Source organism: Copadichromis virginalis, linkage group LG6 (genome assembly GCF_057382275.1).
Source record: "Copadichromis virginalis isolate Kocher_CV1m ecotype Utaka linkage group LG6, C_Virginalis_male_GT1.1, whole genome shotgun sequence".
Taxonomy (NCBI): Eukaryota; Metazoa; Chordata; class Actinopteri; order Cichliformes; family Cichlidae; genus Copadichromis; species Copadichromis virginalis.
This window is the reverse complement of record NC_140623.1, coordinates 35,760,375-35,780,459: the sequence shown is the minus strand read 5'-3', so window position 1 is coordinate 35,780,459 and position 20,085 is coordinate 35,760,375. Positions and strand designations below refer to the sequence as shown.

Below are 20,085 nucleotides of genomic sequence, written 5' to 3'. Positions count from 1 at the left end.
ATTCCTCCTTTTTGGTTGCACAGCTTAACACACACAAACGCACATCCACGCACTGTTTCTCCCTGCTCCCCTGTGCCTATGGCCTCATCAGTATTCCAGTAAAGGACCAGGAGTCAACCCGTCCTGGTAAATGCTACCCTGACAAGCAGAACAGCAAATATTTACACTCACAAGAATAGCCTTGCACACTCCCTCCACTCCAGCTCCTTTTCCCCGAGTCTTTCTCTTTTTCTCCTCTTCTACATTTTCACACCTGCTTTTTCCTCCCTTCCCCTCATCGCTCTTCTTCCTTCATTCTGCTTTCTGTCCCATCTTTCCCAAAAGAGACGTGGCTGCCAGTGTGAGAAGCAGAGAGCAGGGGGCAAGGGCGTAGCCTGCACAGAAGCTCCATTCAGGCTTTTACTCCACAATCTCTCCAATTGAGTCACAGCAGGCTGCTAAAAGAGCCAAATCACTCTCTGTGTCCATTTTTCTCTCTCTCTGCTGCTCAGGTCTCACAATGAAGTTGACCCATCCATCTGTTGGTAGCACATCTGAATTTGAAATGCATGCAAAACACGTGGCCACACACACACAAACACATTCACACACGCACACCATATGTGAGCAGACTCGAGACATCACACCGACACTTGAAAAAGATATATTTTCAAATGTGAGCTTTGCTGGGGCTCGCTTTAAGCAAAAACGTGATCAGCTTTAATTACTCAGCTCACGAACTAAATTACAGATCAATAAAACTTAAACAGGACAGCTCCAGGCAGGCCTTGCAGAGTGCCAGCACACACATTGTGTGTTTAATTATTACGTTAATAAACCACAGAGTGGTGGAATTACAAAAATCACAAGCAAGCGATTCAGCTGGAAACACTTATGTGACGTAAAACACAAAAGACAAGCGAGGACTGTGAGACCAAGCACTAAGTTATGACATCATATGACGCTATGGAAAATTAAGACCACATTATGAGACTAAAATATCACATCATAACATTTCACACAGCATATCATGTACATGTTCTTTAGGCCCAGCCTGCCTCTCTGATGTGTTATCACTACATAAAAATCAAAGTGAAACACATTTAACACATTTAACATATTTAATGTGCTAAACAAAGAATATTTTTTTCAATATTTCTATTGCTGTCTTTAGTAATCAAAGTGGATAAATGCACATTGTTGCATTTAACACAGTTTTGTACATAAAATGCAGACAGATTATCAATATTCTAATATCGTCAGGTATATACCTTCAAGACTTTGTTACATGTTTTGTATTTACTGTACAGCAGACATATTTAATTTAAAAAACATATATCTTCCCAGTGGTGAAAAGGTGCTGTGAGGATTCCGGGATTACCTCAAAGTGGTTTAGTGTGGTTAAAAAACCTACTGCGTTTTTCAAAGATAGCCAGGTAGAGGTGTTGTCATGCCTCTAATGCAATGCTAATACATGAAAGGTACAACCTGGGACTAATGTTGGGTAAGATTCCAGGTTTACTTTTTTCTAATCCTGTCACTCACTGTGGAAAAAACACACCAGCGGTTACTGTAAAGAAAACCGTCTGTTGTGCTTGTGGTAATTCAAGAAAGAACCCCACATACCAGCGTAATCACTCGTTTTCTCTAAGCTATCAATTATTTAAATGCAGGTACAAGTAGTCGAATAAGCTGAGTGAATAGATTTTTATTTTAGGGAAAATAAACACTTTACCGATGCTATTGTACTGACCTTTATTGCAGTATAATTTCAACCTGGATCCCTTGTTATTGTTAATGATGGCTAAAAACTGTGGGGTGTTGGGTATAAACTTTTCTGTCTTCTCTAGTGGGGCATGAAGGAAAAATGTTTGACAACTCATGCCATCTGCTAATCAACAATATATACTAATCACAAGTTGCTCTCTGATGCATCCAGTGGACTATTAATGTGTGTGCGTGTTAGATAGAAAGCACTTGCATAGAAAGGACATAGAAAAAGAAAAGTGCTTGTATGAATGGGCGAATGAGGCAAGTTGTGTAAAATGCTTTGAGGGCTGCGATAGAGTAGAAAAGCGCTATATGACAAACAGTCTATTTACCATGTATGTTAACAGACACATTAACAGCATCAATTATGAGGCGCTTACCTAAACACAAACAAACCCACACTACACACACACATGCAGATATTTAAAGCATTTCTTTCTGTTTTCTTAATCTATGACCTCTGCCCTCTCAGTGATTGGAAACTAATATAAGTTGTGTGTTTGAAGCCTCTACTTTCTCTCGTTCGTGCAGACACACACACACGCACACCTGTCCCGTGCTCTAGCTCTCTATTTTAACAGATGCACAGTGTTTGAATAACAAGAGCTGTCGCCGCGAGATGGTTTTGAAGTTTGACTTTGAAACCATGCCTTCTTTCACTGCCTGGCTTTACCTACTAGATTTCACAGAACACCCACAATGCAGCGGGGACTTGCTTGTGAGGAGCAAACTATCTCAGCTCACATGCAGCGCGCGCCAGCTGAGGTAATGGCATTCGTGTTGCCTTCTTCCATCCATCCATCATCCATCCATTCGCTTCCGCTTATCCTTTTCAGGGTCGCGGGGGGCGCTGGAGCCTATCCCAGCTGTCATAGGGCGAGAGTTGCCTTCTTGACTTACTCTATAAACTGCAACTGAAACTGCCTTCGAAGACACCTGATGACTTTTGAAAGTTTCATGAGAGGAAACACAGACTGGCAGCTTGGATGACTCCCAACAAAAGCCACGACAGATCATATCGCCTTTTGCCACCATACGCTGTTCAAACAGCCTGCCTTCATGCTGTTTTCTATTATGTTTTTTTGTTCCTGGTCATGTGGGGCCAAGCTGTGTTAATGTTTGCTGACATCATTAAGATGTTGTAGGCGTTTGTTTCCTGGATGCACTGAGATACATGGGGCCTTGTGTCGCATGTACGCAAATTAGCAGTTTACGCTTCCCCTTTCTGTTCCACATTAGCATACTGAATTTGTGACTCTTTTGCATACAGGTCTCATCACTGTGCAAATAAACTAAACTGATGAAAGCATATGCTATTAAAAATCCTACTAAAAGACATGAAGCTGAAATGTTCCATTTGCCTGTTAAATATGAACGCATACTGTGGTTTTCCCTTTTAATTTAACCACACACTGTATGTTAACAGCACTCTGGAATTCATGCATTTCCACTAATTATACCCTAGCATAAAGGCCAGCTTTCAATGTTATGACCTATATAGCGTCATTATCTGACGGATAAATTGAGTGTCATATTGTGTTACAAGATGAATAGCATTACCCAGAGTTCCCAGTTGCTGACTGGTACTGTTCATTGTTATCTTATTTCCATGACATGTGATCTATGTGAGATAATGCATCAGCAGACAAACAAAAGGCTTTTGTATACTCTATGTTGTGGTTTCGTATACTACGTGTATGGCTTGCTTTTGACAGCAAAAGCAAACTTGAATGCACCTGTGGATGTAGGTGCAGGTGCGGCGTAATAATAATGATAATGAGTGCGTGTGGGTGTGGCTGGACAGAAGATCAAGGGCCTGAGAACTATTAGCATGCATACATGGACGTCTGCGGGGATTGTGCATTGTGCACATCTTCACTAAACTAACCTGCAGCTGTGATCCTTTGGGTTCCCCTGCAGCGAGGCGGCAGCCCTGGCCAGGCCCAGTCGTGAGAAAGCATGGTAGTACGTTAGCTGCGTGTCGGACAGGCTGGCCACGCCATCTGGCTCGTCGTACACGTTCTCCCAGTATGAGTTCAATGCCAGCGACCCCTGGGGAAATGGTCCAAACAGGTAGGCATCCAGCTGGTTCACTATCTCCTGGTTAACGCTGGCTTCGAACTTCCTGGCAAAGAAGGTGGGCCGCACTGTTTGCTGCAGGCAGAGAGCGTAGGAAGGTGGGGGGAGAGCAAAGCAAAGACGGATGAGATAAAGAGAAGAAAAAAAGGAGAAGATTAAGAAATGGTTGTGCGCCAGGACGTCAGCCGAACAAATGCGATGTGTGAGATATGTGAGGAAGTGACATGTGGGCAGGAAAGAGAATTAGATAGGAGGTAGTATAAAAGTGAGTGAAAGTAGCAGATAAAAATAGGGAAATCATTACCATATGGGTTTGTGAATTAATTATTATGTATTAAATCAAATATACTCTCTCCCAAGACTATCTCTCTATTTCATTCTTTCGCAGTACAAATGGTGTCCTGTACTTTAGCGGTTCCCAGCATCCTGGTCATTGCCCCACAAGGGATGTTAAGATAAACTGGAGGGTTTAGATGAGCTTAAAAGATTATCCCATTAATTTAACACCACAAAATCACCATAGACAAAAATGTCAAACCACAAATATAGTCTTTTCTTCCTCATCGGCTCTGGCGCTTATGTTACCCACAATGAAGCTCTGCTGCCAGTTGGCTGGAAATTTGACTGCGTAGCCTTGTAGCAGCTAATGTAGCCTCAAGTCATTGGCCTCAAGCTGCCACACAGTATTCTGGTAAATTCCTTTCTTTATTGACATTGACATAATTTAAATTTTTTCCCCCTGCAGTAACACAGCTTTATAAAAACAGTTTTCACATGATTGGTAATTTAGTACAAATCCAGACCTGTAAACAGACTTTGATGTGTAAAATAATCACACAGCTGCTTATAAGAACAAAAGAAACTAGAAAACATGTTATATTAACGCCTTATTTCTTAATGCATATGATTAATGGACAAATAATCACTAAAAACACTGACATAAAACCCGTAGAAAACCTCACGCTGCTCCTGTGCACGTCACTTCACATCAGCAGATGATCCTACAAATTCTGAAACTTGTGAGGCAGAACAAGCAAATCCACCTGCACGCCAATAACACAGATGTTTAAAGGTTAATCACATTATGGTGCAATTGCTATTGATAGAAGGACTTTGGGTGCATCACTGGACTTGTAAGTCACTTAGGGTATCAGTATCAGACAGCTTCATTATAGTAACTACAGTCAATACTAGTAGACAAAGAAAAGCAAGAACTAGACACGAAGCTATACCCTATAAACATTTGCATGCTTTTCTTTAGTTATCCATTATTTGTCTTTTTCCTTATCAGTTCTTTGCATTAATCGCTCTGCCTAGAATCATCCACTCAAGCCACGTTGTATTTGTCCCTGCCACGCTGTTGGTTATGCAGCTGATGGTGCATCACGAAATCTGCCACCTTCACAGCCTGGCTTCCACACAAAGACATCTTTTAAGTCCTAGACACCAAACTATTCAACCGGCACCAAACACATCGGTGCTACTTGCTAAAAAAGGAGACCAAATCACGCTGTGGCACATTTCTGAGAGATGTGCTTTTTTCTCACAGAAACTGTTGGATGCTTGTGTGGCGTGGCAAAGTACCAGATGTTGCCCTAACACTCAGAGATTGGCTCGAGATATCAAAGGAAATGCAAAGGAGTGGGTTTTAGTTCCCAGACAGTCCTAGAGCTTGTGGGTGTTCTGATATGCCCTCTGTGGAATAATCTGAAAGCAGCAGCCTGTCACAGCCTGTCTTTCTCACATTCTTCCCAAAATGTACCCATTCTAAACACATTACTAAACAAAGACGCACAAAGAGAAAAGGCACATTACACCAATCTTCCTTAATAAAACTCCTCCTCTAATGAGTACAGTTTAAAGTAACTATGGTAGGAAATTGACAGCTGTACTGACTTTAAAAAATTGTTCTGATCTGGAAAACAAATGAAAGTTTTCTATACTTGGCTGTACCGTCTCAAAGAGATTACTTTACGGTAAATTAAGTCCTAGTAATCCCAAGCTCTGGCTTGCTTCTGGAAAGTCTTTTTTCCCAGGATTGGACTTCACTGATACCAAGGTGCCAACCAGACCCAGCGGCAGTGCCAAGGGTAAAGGGTTGGCACTAAACTGAGACTGAGGCTAGACATGCGGCAGACAGCTTTGGCGAAGGGAGAACTGAGCTCCGTGCGCCGACTGGTATATAAAGAAGAGGAGAGATGAAATGACTCACCGTTCTTGAAGGATACGACTTAAAGTGATATTCTGCTGAGGCAGAACATTTGTATTCACTTTGTAATTCAGCTTTAAGATTTTAGGAGCGCATTAAAAGTGTGACGCTGACTTTCTCTGGGGCTCTAGAGTCACTGCCACTCATTCACTTTCATTTTGAAAGGCTAGCTAACTGTCTCCTTAATCACAGACCCAAGGCTGAGAAGATCTAATTATTCCTACCATTTTTTTCCTTTCAGGGTCATACTAATTGAGACATAATTTTGCACATATCGACTGTGAAAGCTGTGGGAATACATTGGATGCTGAGGTTGAGAGGACAGACCTTGTGAGCAAAGAATTTAAGGATTGACTGCTGCTGATTTCCTGCAACATACTGATGTGCTGCAACCGTCTGCTGAAAGTAGTGCTGTTTTTAACATTCATTTTTGTATGTTTGAAGGTGTGTCTGATTGACATCTCTGATGAGGATCCGCTGCATAGTCTTTTCCCCTGGCCTTTTGCCAGTTTTGCTTATTAAATACTTTTTTTCTTCTTAAGCAGCAGCTTTTCCTTAACATGGGATAAAAGGACAGCTGGAATTTCCATTTTTGCAAATCCTTTCATTCCTGCCTATAGCATTTGGCTGGAAGCTAAAGGCAGTCGTGTTAATAGCTGTGGGGAATATTACAAATTTCCCACGAATGAAACAGTAATAAATGTCAAAATTATACGAGCTCTTGCTCTTGACTTTTCTTTAAGAATGAACAATACTGGCTTTTGCTGGACTGAAGACACTGCATATGTGATAAATCATGTGATAAACAGAAACCTGCTCTATTACACTTTATGGAGCAAAGCCTGTGAGCTAGTTCAGGCTGGAAAGTCGACTGCACTGCGTCATATACACTAACATGCCTCACTTTCCTCACCTCATAACTAAACACAACCACCCAGGTTGGCGGCCTGTTGTAGCTGCAGAATTTCCCATCTCGCCCTCTTTTGTGACATCTGGCGAAAGTTATTAGACTAAAATTACATGACCAGCAAAAGAAAGTCACTTGATACATGCCTTTGTATTCATATTAAGGCCTTGTTCTAATTCTTAACTTTACTTTAAAGCTAAATTAGCAGGTTGACAACAAAAGACTGGGCATAAAAAGTTGACGTTGCTATGGTGATGCCACCCATTAGTTTGTAAAGGCTCAGTTTTAGTACTGTGGCTATCACCATTGTGGTTTGTTGGAGGTAGAAGTGACCATATTTGGACAAGAAGGTAGAGAAGTAGTAGTAAATCAACACCAGCGTGTAAACGTCTATTTCTGGTGATAGGCTGAACATTTTAACACCGAGTTGCTTTTTGGTGTCAGCCTCAAGTGGCCATTAGAGGAACTGCACTTTTTGTTAGCTTGATTTTTTTTTTTAAACTGTGGAAGTTGCATCTTGTCTGCCACGTAATTCTTTCCATTTTCACTGCATTTTATGTTTGTTCGTATTGTAGTTTTATGATAGGGTAGTTTGTTTTCATATATATGGTCATATAGTTTAATGGACAATGCAGACGTTTCTCTGCACTATATTTTCTATGATATTTTAATCTGTAGTGCAGAGCCATTAGCCCACTGCTGTGCCTCTAAGAGTTTTTGCATAAATACTGCCAACTCATGCTTATGATGAGGAAAAGCCACAACAATGTTATTCTGTCTTTGCTGTACAGTCGTTTTTTGACTGTAATCCTTTTTTCCCTCCTCCTCCTTAAAAGAAATAAAAAATAAATAAAAAAAATAAAAAAAATCCAAAGCGAACAAAAAAAGAAAATGGAGCATCAGTTTTTCTCTGGCCCTTCTCATGGATTTAAAACCTGTTAGTCTTGCTTCAACTTGCTGACTCCCTTATTTCTAAGTTAAATCAAACACAGAAAATTTAAATGTTTACAGAATGACATCTGTAAAGCCTCAGTTTTAGCACTGTGCCTAGCATCTGGGTTTGGGCTGGAAGTAACCATATCTGGACAAGAAGGTAGACTTTTTAATTAAGAAGTGCTAATAGTTAACTTAGTACAGGACTGTGCACAACTCCTGAGCTACCCTCCAAGGAGCTAAACTTTCTGGCTGCTTTTTCCACTCACTTTCACTCCTTTTTACCTGAGCATTTTCAGAGTAATGATTTTTTTTATTAAGGAACTTAACACTGTTCTATAAATAATTGGAGAACAAAAAAGGGACCTAACTTAATGATTAGCCAGTGTTGTGTCTGAACACAACAGAAAAGTACAGTGGCCCTGAGAGGCCAAATGGACTGCAACTTAAGAAAACACCAGCAAAAATAAACATAAACATATATGGATGTCTTACAATGTTTTCTATAATGTTTTCATCTTATCTATTTTAATTCTTTTTATTATATTATCCCTCTGTTCAGCACTTTGGCCCACACTTGATGTCTTTTAAATGTGCTATATAAATAAAGATGACTTGACTTGACTTGAATAAGAAAAACGCTGCAAAAGCACACAAAACACAACGGAAATAGGAAAAACAAAAACAGAAAAGGGAAAAAAATGATTTCCAAAAGCACAAGGGACGTGTTTCTGGGGAGACAATAACCCGACGGACCAGTTGCAGGAACCAAAATATGTTAGGTAAGTGTGCTTTAATCTCATGATTCATATAATACTGATGGCAGATTTTTAGGTTATTAGTTAGGCTAACACACTTACCTCTCATCTTTTCTTTCTTCACAAAACTGATTGATCCTCCACTTCTTTTAAGTGTCTCCCAGTGCTATTCTTAGCATGTTTTGGTTCCTGCAACTGGTCCGTCAGGTTATTGTCTCCCCAGAAACACTTCCCTCATGCTTTTGGAAACCTGTTTTTTCCTATTTCTTTTTTCGTTTTTCCTATTTATGTTTTCGTTTTTCCTATTTCCGTTTTTGTTTGTTCTATTTCCATTGTGTTTTGCAGCGTTTTTCTCATTGCTGGTGTTTTTTTTTCCTAAGTTGCAGTCCGTTAGAAAAGTTAGCAAAGAACAAATTCTAAATTGTATCTTTAGGCACTTTGTGATTAGCAATCTTATGCAAAAACATAAGACACTACTGTACCTGAAATGCTCACTCGTTAAATCTATGCCATAGATATGTTGTAACTGCACGTCAAGTATGTCATTTTGATGTATGATTTCTGGTTTTAAGCAATCTGCAAACACTTACTTAACCTCTGGAGACATTAGCAAAAAATGTCAGGGCTTCATATTCAGCCTGCAGCTCAGTAAATATATATTTTAAACAGCTATTTAAAAAAATAAAACTGATAGGTGATGGTTTCAATCTTGCATTTTGGCTCTCTACACCATCTGTTCAACTATATGCAAACATGTCTTGCTCAAATGTGATTGGTCCAAAGACTGACCCCGCCTTATTCTTAAGTGATACTGAAAATTAGCTACGATGCAAATAAGGAGACTGCTATGTTAAGCCTTTTATTATTTGTTTTTACCAATGTTTAAACACTGTCTTTAAAAATGAAAAAACAAAGGCCCAGCCTTAAAAAGATTAAACATTTTGTTATTGAGAATCCTTTCTACAAATTACTCCTTTAACAGTTATTGTTGAATGATCACAAAAGAGCTTTTGTTTAAATGTATTTTGTGTATCGTTACTACCTGGAAGCGATGGAAGTCTGCTGGCTTGAAGTCATTAGGAGAGCATCCACACCAGTCCACAATGTGCTTGTACTGACATTTGCATCCCAGTTTACGGTTCCAGTTTGTTATGCGCAGGTTGTTGTCGACCATGCTCTCACAGTGGGCGCTGTTCTCCAGCACAGTGTGAAAGAATGACTGGAAAATGAGAAACAGAAATGAATAGGGAGAGGGAGGGGGAGGCGGAGAGCAAAGACAAAAAGACGAAATTAGAAAATTGTATACCTTTTATTTTTTACACCATCCAATTCACAAGAGGAAATAGAGTAGGAGCAGAGAAAGGAGATTCACAGTAGCTCGTGATAAACATTCAATTTCCCCACAGAGATCATTCAGTTCTCATCTTATTTCTGCTGTCAAATTCTTTTCCAGGCAATGAAACGAGAACAGAATAAACTTTTCTATATATGACACGGTGCAAGTCCAAAGCAGTGTTTACCTGTCAGTCAAAGATTAAGAGACACTCGAACCTGTGAGAGCAGCTTCTGTCAGTGTGTGTTACCTCAGCAGGAAGCAGAGTGTAGGCGTAGAAGCGCTTCATGTTAGTGACCAAATTGTCCTTGGAGTTGATAACATATTCCACGAACAGGCGGTTTAGAAGAAACCAGTCGGACCCACCATCCACAGAGATGCCTTCTGGGATTTTACGGTCACCCAGCCTCCACATGTGGGTGTCGCATTCATAGAACAGACGATCCAAACCTTGCTTACGGATGAACCTAGCAAGCACACGGGAACAACCTTTTGGTAATATCAGTGACTATATGAGAGCTTGTTGTTGTGAAGTCCTCTTTTCTTTTTTTGAGATATCATTTACATAAAAACAAGCTCAGAAAGGTCAGTTACTGTTGCATCAGCATATTTATATTTTCCTCCAATTTCTTTCTTGTAAACAGATTTTTTTAAAGCTCCGCTCATTTATAGCAAAGAGCAACCGTCTTCCTGTAGGAAGGACACAAAACTTAGAAAGTCTCACTTTCTCTTTAAAAATAAAATCTTAGTATTTAATAAAGTTGGAAAAATTAATAATACTGACTGCAAACACAAAAAGGTAGTGCTGACTCATGCTGACTCATGCAGGACATATTTTTTCCATGTGCTATGGGGTATTTTTGCCCACAGTGTTTGGTGATGACTGGTTTGCCAGCGGGGTGTGATGTGGCTGAAAGCTAGGGGGGGGGGGGGGGGGGGGGGGGGCAGGCAGGGTGGCGTCAGCAGAGACAAACGTTCTGGCAGCCACCTCTCTGGCTCACCCCACCAAGAAGGTTAATTAATGAAGCCACAGATGGGAGCTAATTGTATTATGATTCAGTGACCACACCGTGCTGGCAGGAGCGCGTCGGGCGTGCACATAGGTGCTGTATGTGTGTGAGAGAAACACAGACGGAGCTAGCCAGAGAGTAAGGGAGAGGGTGGGCTGCTGTGGAGAAATTAAAATTACGTTTCAGAATTTGCATCTCACCTTGCATTGTCCCTGCCGTGGGACTTGATGAAGTTCATGTATCTGTATTTAGACAGGAAGGCCACCAGCTGGTCATTGGTCCTGAAACATAACAGATAATGATTTACTTATGACTAGGAACATGTGGTAGCATCCAGCTGGAAACACTGATTTTGAAGCACAAATATCAGTTTTGGAGGAGAATTATGCAAACTATCTTTTAACAAATGAAAAACACATGATAGCACTGACTTCTTTTTGTTTTCACAATTCTGATTACACATCTTGAATTTAACTTTGCAGTAGACATTAAATCAGTGCTCAGGAAATCCTGTATAGATATTTATGGTGTCCTGCACCATAGAAGAAGTAAAGAAGCTTTTGCATTTTATTTCGGAGCAGAGTCATCAAACCTTTTAAATCTTTTAACCCTCACGGAGGTCAGAAGCATCATTGTGGCCATAACCAGTTACAGTACGAGGTCACTGAGTATTTTTATCCCCTCAAAACAAAGCGGTGGCTTTTAATTTGAAAAGATTCTATAGGAAATCTACAAAGTTATGCCCCTGTCCCCCCAGGGCGCCTCTGAAAAGTAAAACTTGTTGGTTTAGGCAGGAGGCATGAAACAGATGCAGAGTAGAGCCAGGGCCTCTGAGTAAGCGATTTTTTTCACTTGTGCCATTTTAATTTCAAGTGAAGAAATAATTCCACATTTTGATATTTTGTTTTATTTCTTTGTTTTATAGACACACAACACTCATTTTCCATATTCTTATATACACAATTGCTCCAGTACAAGAGGAAGTTGAACAAAATTACATCTTTTACAGTTACGGACATAACTGTATTTTTTTTCTTTTGGTTATTAGTTCACGGGTGCTGCAGCTTAAATATGATATATTAAGAGAAAACATTCTGGACCAGACACGGAGGTGACTAATGTGAGTTTTTCTACACATGTGATCGGATTTAAATGCCCTTTCCCATAAATTCAGTCTCATTCTGAAATGCGTCACATTACAAAGGGAAAAACGATCATTTGTGTTTCATGGTAACTTTAAAGGCATGGAAAATGATTGTGATTGTTGTGATTCATCATGAACACGTAATTCTTTTCTGCTGACTGCTTGCCTCACATAAAAAACATTCAGTATATGTGTTACAGTTCTCTAGTTGGTCACATGGAAAAAAGGGGAAAAAATGTGATTTATGTAATACCAATAACAATTATATTTGATCGACTACACCCACAGTCCCAGTTTAGCAGATCAGCTGTATTATCAAGGTCTTATTTATTGATCATCTCCACACACTTTTAATGACACATAAAATCGCAAAATATGCAATATGCAACTTATTAGGCATTGTTATTTTCACTGGAGAGTCAGAGTTTTCACATCGCAAAGTATTTGTAACTGCAAACTTTACCCTTCAGAAGATTCATGTTAGACAGCATTCCTGTGTCCAGTTCAGCACAATGGTGCTCGAACATTTAAGTGATGTAACAACAATGAAAACACATTTTCAAGCGGAGGGGAATTTTACTGTAATGAGGAAATAGTCGAGGGCTTAAAGTCACATATCAATCAATTAGAAGAAAAGGCCTCAGCTGCTCCCAGGATCAGTCTCTGAGTTCCTTCAAGCTGTTAAAGCTATTTAGGATTATACAAAAGATTGTGCTATCCATGATTTTGATGAATGACTTCATGCTGCTCTTACATTGTAGAGCAGTCTAGTTCCTCATATACAGGCCAGACAGGCTAAAAGCTTTGCTCCACAGGCTATGCCCCAGTCAGTGGTTCTAACATTTCATCTGCGGTGGAGCCTTTCATGATGGCTTGGCTTGCCTTTCTAAAAGATCAGCGAGGCTCAAGGATCAGTGGGGGGAGGGACAAGCGCATATTAATGTCATTTTCTCTTCAAGGAGCAATTTCACAGCCTGGGGGGCTTATCTCAGGAGGTCCTGAGCCATAAACCCTAACTGATGATGTGCTGTACAGACGTATGCAGTCCTCGCCGTCTCAACTCCGCACACACACACAAACAAATGCTTACGCGTTGTGTATCTGCTACTGTGACTACAAGTGACAATGCAATGCAAATTCACAGACGAACAAATGCTTGTAGACATGCACACTACACAGGGAATTCATGTCAACCTCCAGATTTGCCACCTGAGTGGTCACCCTGTCCACTGGGTCTAGTTTGCTTACTTTCGGCCCTGTGGCTGCTCTGCACACACACACACACACACACACACACACACACACACACACACACACACACACACACAGAGCGCTGTTAGTTTTAACCCCACCTGTCACTGAAAAAATATGCACCTTTTAAATAAAAGGGCCAATTAAACTTAATTATTATGCCACTGTATGACAGCTGTGATCATACTGTTATATTTATTATGTGTTGTTTTAAATCCAACATTTTTAATATGCAGCTCAAGAGGGGATGGCTGAATGCAACAGCTGAAACAGTTTGAATGCATGCAGAGTGTCTTTTTACTCTGCATGTTAACAGATAAATTCCTGTAAGTCTGTTGCATTTAATTCACACAAGACTGCATGGATCCTTCATACGTGGATCTGGCCTGTAGAAGCTTACAAAACTTCAGCAAATAAAAGAACTAGATGTTTTCAGCAGGATCTTGAAAGGGTTGGTGTTGTTGTAAATGGGCTAATGTTCTATTTTCTTCTCGCAGCAGGAAATGACACCTATCACCTAATGAGCAAAGGTAAAGTATGAGATGCTGCACTTTTTTTTCAGCCACGGATGACAAAGCGAAAGAGATTAGAAGATATGATGCCTGCAGCCAGTCATTGCCTCACAAAGCTCAGTCTTCTTAAAAGCTGCTGTAAAGTCTATGAAAGAGGCTTTAAAGAAGAGAGGTAAAAAGCAGGGAGAGTGTGTAGATAAAAGCTGGGAAAGGGGACTGTATTCTCTGACAAAGCAAGCGTGTAACTCATCCTCTGGCCTCTCTGGACATGCACACACACACACAGACAGACAGACACACATAGGCAAACACAAACACACATCCACACGGTATATCTCCCCCTGGACACACAGACCCTCTGCTGGTGTGAGGGGCTGTGGGATTGCCTTTGAGAGCCATCCATGCGGCAGGACAGACATTATGAGGGAATTAGAGGGGAAATAATGCTTGTCTCCAGTCCCACTGATAACAACAGCTATAGTCAGAGCAGCACAGGGCAGGGGAGCCCCTGACATTCCTGCCTGCAAAAACACAGTGCGATCAATATGGGAAAAAAATGTGTGACCAAAGTTTTTGCATCTTAAGGAAATTTTAGAGCAGATGGTTGAGTTTTCCTTGGATACATTTAATAGGATCAATTTGTGTAATGGGTTATGGGTTGTGATGAATTAACTCATGTGGCTGTATTGGTTTGCCATTGCACAGGAAGAGCGGCTCTCTTTTCCGGATCTCCTTCCTAAAGAGATGAGAAGGGATTGTCTGGTCATAAAAAAAGAAAAAAAAAAAACAGCTGAATGGGCTTCACTTTGTTGCTTGAAGACACTTGAGCAGCACTCACTCTCTGACTGGGACCCAGCCGTGCCACTTAAAGGTTTATATTTGCAAGTTTAACTCTGTAGATGGGCACTGCATAGACTTAGTCAAATCCAAGCTGTGGTTACAAATGCACTTACTAAGCAAAGATACAACTCAGTTTACATAATTTTATATCGCATGGATCCAAATCATGCCGTTTCGTCTTGTTTCCTTTCTCTAACTTATTCTTGTTCCTCCGCCACTCCCTGCAATTTCTGCCTCTCGGCTCCTTCTTTCGCTCCATCAATCGTTTCGTCTCCCAACAGATGGGGCTTAAAACCTCCAACGTCAGCCCTTTTCTCAACAACATCACCCTAATGCAAATGAGGAGACAAAAGATGGGAAGAAAACAGCACGCACACTCGCAAATACCTTTAATCATGCATTGACAGACACACAGAGAGCCTAACACACACAACTGCGTACAGGCAGGTGCTGAGACACACCGAACTATCCAGACGGCAAGACAGAAAGTCAGGCTTGCACAAAGTGGTGCAGAAACATAGACGCGCACGAAAAGGCAAACGCACATGGACAGCATGTCAGCAGCATTCATCGATATGGTGAAACTGACTAACTCAACAAGACTGAACCCACCCATGAACAAAATCCACATTTGTTTCAGCGTCTTGGCTCCAGCTGTAGAGACATCACACCCAGCTTCCTTTCACCCACTGGCCATTACAGCTTGTCTAAATTCAACTGGTGGACATCTGGCTGTGCAGAAAAGATAACTCGCTCCTTAATAGGAGGATTTTAATTGGCTGCTGCAGAGCTACATCAAAAACCCAGCAGACCCTCAACTCCCAGAAGGACTATAAACTCACATTAAAAAAAACTTAAAAGTCATGAAATTTCTCTTCCAGTAGGCTACTTCCCTGACTTCACTTCTAGTTCACAGAGACTTTGTAGCTTTTATTTACATTTTGCAGCTTCTTAAGTGGGAGGTTTTTGAGTAAAAAGATGACTTTTAGACTATACAGTGCACAACAGGCCTGGAGAGTCACTAGGCACTGACCCTTGGCAATTAAACTGCAATCAGTTCACCGCTGAAGCAGGCACTTGGAAGATGTGGAAGGTGTGAATGAATGCTGTCGGAGAAAGTAGAGGTTCGGCTCCATTGATTTGTTTGCTTTGGAGTGACTCTGTATTTAAAGCTCACAGTTAACCACAAGAGCTCAGACTACTGTGTATTGAATTTCTTCCATATTGGCTGTGAACTACTACTGTGGTGCATGGCTTCCTAAAGAGAAAACCAAGCGCACAGATTTCTGACCTTCAGTGGATGCTTGCACCTTTTGCAGTTTTCCTTGCAGGACAATTCTTTACGGAGTCACTAGGAGTAACTACTTTTCCTTCAAACATCTCACATCTTTCTTTATTGAGGTGCCTTAATTATTAGGTCCTCTGCTGTTACCTTATGGGGTAGTCGGCAGCACTGAGATTGATAAAGAAATCCCAGCTCCAGTCTCTCATGGCCAGCAGGTCAGCCATACTGCGAAGATACATGGTCAGCAAACTGGCTCCACCCCAGATGGTGGCCATGCGCCATGGAGTCACCCTCACATTGGGATACTGGGTAGCCAAGGCCTGTACCTGCCTGTGCAGGTAGTTAGAGCGCTGAAACAAAGAGATTGATCAAACATGGACTAACGGTACACATACATTTTAGAAGCTTCACTTATTGGAAATGAAAGAAAATGGCCATCTGCGCCTTACCTGGTCGACATGTATGTAGTAGTAGTGAGAGGCGTGGTAGATGGCTTTGAAGAGACGTTGGAATTGGCGAGAGGCTCGTCCATGAACCACCAGTACGAACGCTATTCTCACTGGTTTTGATGGAAAGCTCTCAGCCGAGTCCTCATCCCACTGGATATTCACGTTGGCTTTACCTATGCATGTAAAAAGACACCATGTCTTCACGTTCCTATAAATCTGTTGCACTTTTAATTCACACAAGACTGCATGGATCCTTCATCAGTGATATATTCGTGGGTTGTTTACATGTTTAATTACTAAATCAAATCTGTTATTTCATGGAAGCTGTGAGAGGCCGTGCAAACAGTGTATCAGTCAGTACACGATGGGGAGCACCTGTACGTATCTTCAGAGGATGAAGAAATGCAAAGCATAATGATTATAAATAGTAATGATAATTAAATGTCATTCTCTTATTAAACAATTCAAGGAAATAGCTATATAACAAGGTTGCTAAGCAACACAGCGAGTACAAGTTTCTGTAATGATTAGCATATTCAAAATAATTAAACGGCTATGTCACAAGTGAATGCTCACTGAGTAACGGTTTTCCTGATAGAGAAAGACTGTTTTTTCTTGTAAATATGAAGATATACAGTAAGAGTAAGAAGAAAACACTGACCGAGTTATAGCTTTCTTGTACATATGCATATTTTAGACAGTTTTAGCCATAACCCTCTGAGGTTTGTGTTCTTATTAGACATGAGCAATAACACTTCACCTAACTCTAACCTTTAAATGTAGAACAAAAGGCATTTATTTAGTTAGTTTTTGAAAATAAAAAGTTTTTGATTGCCAGGAAAAATGATCACAGGGCTAAAATCACACATTTTGATACCACTAGGTTAGGATTAGAGTCAAAATATGCACATCTACAAGAAAGCTAGGTCAGATCTGTGGTACTGACAAGTGAGTGAAAAAAGAACAGAAATGTTAGAAAGCTAATTCAGCCACACAACAAAAGGACCACAAAGCCATTCATCCATTTATTATGTAATTAAATTGGAACTATGACAGTTTTCAGCCAGACAATAACCACTCTAACGACTATCCTCCCCTTGACAGGAATCCTACGAGCGAATCCACTGGGATTTTTGGGTTTTCAGGGTGGAGCATCGTTTGACAATATGCCACCATTCCTCTAAAGCGAAACTCCCAAAAGATGAATGGGATTTTGCACAAATGACAACAATAAGCGTGCAAACAAACACAGCCCTGCTTGTGGCCAGCCAGGCCACTTTCAAACAGAACAATTCCAGCAATCTCTGGAAAGTCGTTGTTAACCTCACATAGCTCCACTGTGTGGTTTCTTACTGCCTTTAACCACTAAAAAAAAAAACACTTTAAAAAATTATCTTTTTTTTAAAAAAAAAAACCTTCCTTCAAGCTGTTCTACACTGTCAAGCCCCCCAACATTTACACACATTGTTTGTTTTGAATCTTCAGTTATTACAGCAAATGCATACACGCAGCTTTCGAGACATGTTTGTTCACAGAACGTGTCTTAAGGAGATTAATGACTATAATTTGGGACTTCAGTTCCCAAGAGCCTGTATTTGCTATAGAAGCAGAGGAAGCTGAGGGAATACTGGGGGTTGTTCTTTCCCCTGGGGTAAGGTTTTCCTAAAAGAAAGAAAAAGAAAAAGCCCATCCTGGCTCCTGCCTGCATCTGGCTATGAGGTCCTTTAATTACTGTGTCTGACATGTATACTCTTTAGAAACAGGGTTAAGAAGTCCCTCTTTTCCAGCTAATCTTATTCATTCAAATTTAAGGCCAGGTGTCCAATATGGCTGTGTTTAAGGGTTGACAACAAGGGTCAAGGTAATGATATGCTCCCTTAGCTCCAATTGGCCATGGCTCCTGTCATTCACTCACACATCTTTCTTGCTGCTGTTTCTCTCTGTCTCCGTGCGTGCGTGCGTTTGTGTGTGTGTGTGTGTGTGTGTGTGTGTGTGTGTGTGTGTGTGTGTGTGTGTGTGTGTGTGTGTGTGTGTGTGTGTGTGTGAGTGACTGCTCAGGGGAAAATCTGCTGTGGGCCGTATCAGATTGAACAGTAATTGGTGGCCAGCTAAGAAGGTTCACTGGTTTGCTTTGCACACGGATAATTGGCCAGTCGCTTCACAAAGCACTTTGAGAGTGTGTGCCATGCTAGCTAGCTGAACTAATGAGCATGGCTGTGTGTGTGTGTGTGTGTGTGTGTGCTTAAATTTTGCTGTCAGACTTGTCAAACGTGTGCTTATCCGCAGAAGAGCTTCACGTGTCGAGTTTTTAAAAATCACACTATGTACCTGCAGCCACCACAGCGCTCGCTGTAAAGAAAGGAAGAAAAAAAAAAGAAGAAAACAGAAGGCCTCCTCTTCAACTCATCACTCTTCATCATCTTTTCCTTCACCATCAATCTTTTAAACTGCCCTTCCCTCATCTGCTATCACCCCACTCTCTTCCTCCATCATCTCGTATAACTTTGGAATTCTTACCCACCCCTTCTTAACTGCTCATATGAGGACTTATAACAAGAGCCGAGCTATATCCCAAAGGGATTGTACCAAATTGCATTTAAAAATGTCTCAGGGATAGTGCCAGCTGCTTGAAACAAGCCACAAAGCAAGGTTTGTGGATATAAACCACACTGACGGATTTTATTTATATAAATACATTAAGTATTTTCCCTTTTCCCTCGGGAACTGGACCACGTTTGATATGTTTACTCAGGTTATTTTTAAAAATAACTAATTTATATTCAAATTCTGACAAATCCTCTCCAAATTAATATGTACACACGCACACAAACACACATAAAGGTTCTGTTACACACAGTGCAGCTCTGGCACTTACAGGATTCATTTGGAGCTCATTCACATTACAGAGCTTTCCCTTCAAAAACATTCATTATAGCATGTTTAAGTATGGAATCGTTCTCACTACAAAGCCATTATGATATCACTCGATTGTTATGATGCATCAGCTGCCAGTTGCTTTCCCTGCTGGAGCAATGTAGCCGGGTAACATCATAATTAGAAAAAGTTTACACACGGGAAGCTAAGAGAGTGAACACATTCCTCCTGTATTCAATGATGCAAATAAAGAACTGACACAATTGCTAATTTAGCAAAGGCCTCAAGGACAGAATGCACATTAAATCAAATTGGACAATTTTGGGCTAACGAGATTAGGACTCGAATTGTGAATAACACATTGGCAGGCAGCAGGCTGGCAGACAGAGAGAAAGAAAAGTGATTTCATTTTGTCGTCGTATTGTCACAGCCCTGCCACCAGGGGAAAGCCCTTTTCAATATCTATGTCTCTTTTGATCAAACTATCAGTTTGAGTGAGATGGTGAGCTGCTGTGTGCGATGACACAAGCTCAGGCGGAGGCACATTCTCCTGCTCCTGGGACGGGACATGCACAAAAGTAGCTACAGTTAGATACGTGCCTCTTCAAGTTATAAAACATGAACGAGGGCTGGGAAGGTGCCTGACAGACAAGGTATTGAATAGCTTTCTCCTCCTCCCCTGCTGTCCATGCTGTATTCAGTCCACTCCCATGCGGGCACATGTGATGGTGTGTATGTGATGTTCACTTAAA

General features: G+C 40.9%; 1 protein-coding gene across 1 annotated transcript in view; it reads right to left on the bottom strand.

Annotated features, from left to right (window-relative positions):
* xylt1 (xylosyltransferase I) overlaps positions 1-20,085 on the bottom strand; it is a 77,843-nt gene that overhangs the window by 14,301 nt on the left and 43,457 nt on the right. The window contains exons 3-8 of the mRNA XM_085460188.1: positions 16,460-16,632; positions 16,158-16,360; positions 11,179-11,259; positions 10,219-10,435; positions 9,678-9,854; positions 3,638-3,903 (exon numbers count right to left, since the gene is read on the bottom strand). Coding sequence (XP_085316314.1) covers positions 3,638-3,903; positions 9,678-9,854; positions 10,219-10,435; positions 11,179-11,259; positions 16,158-16,360; positions 16,460-16,632 — 1,117 coding nt within the window. The remainder of the gene's footprint in view (positions 1-3,637; positions 3,904-9,677; positions 9,855-10,218; positions 10,436-11,178; positions 11,260-16,157; positions 16,361-16,459; positions 16,633-20,085) is intronic.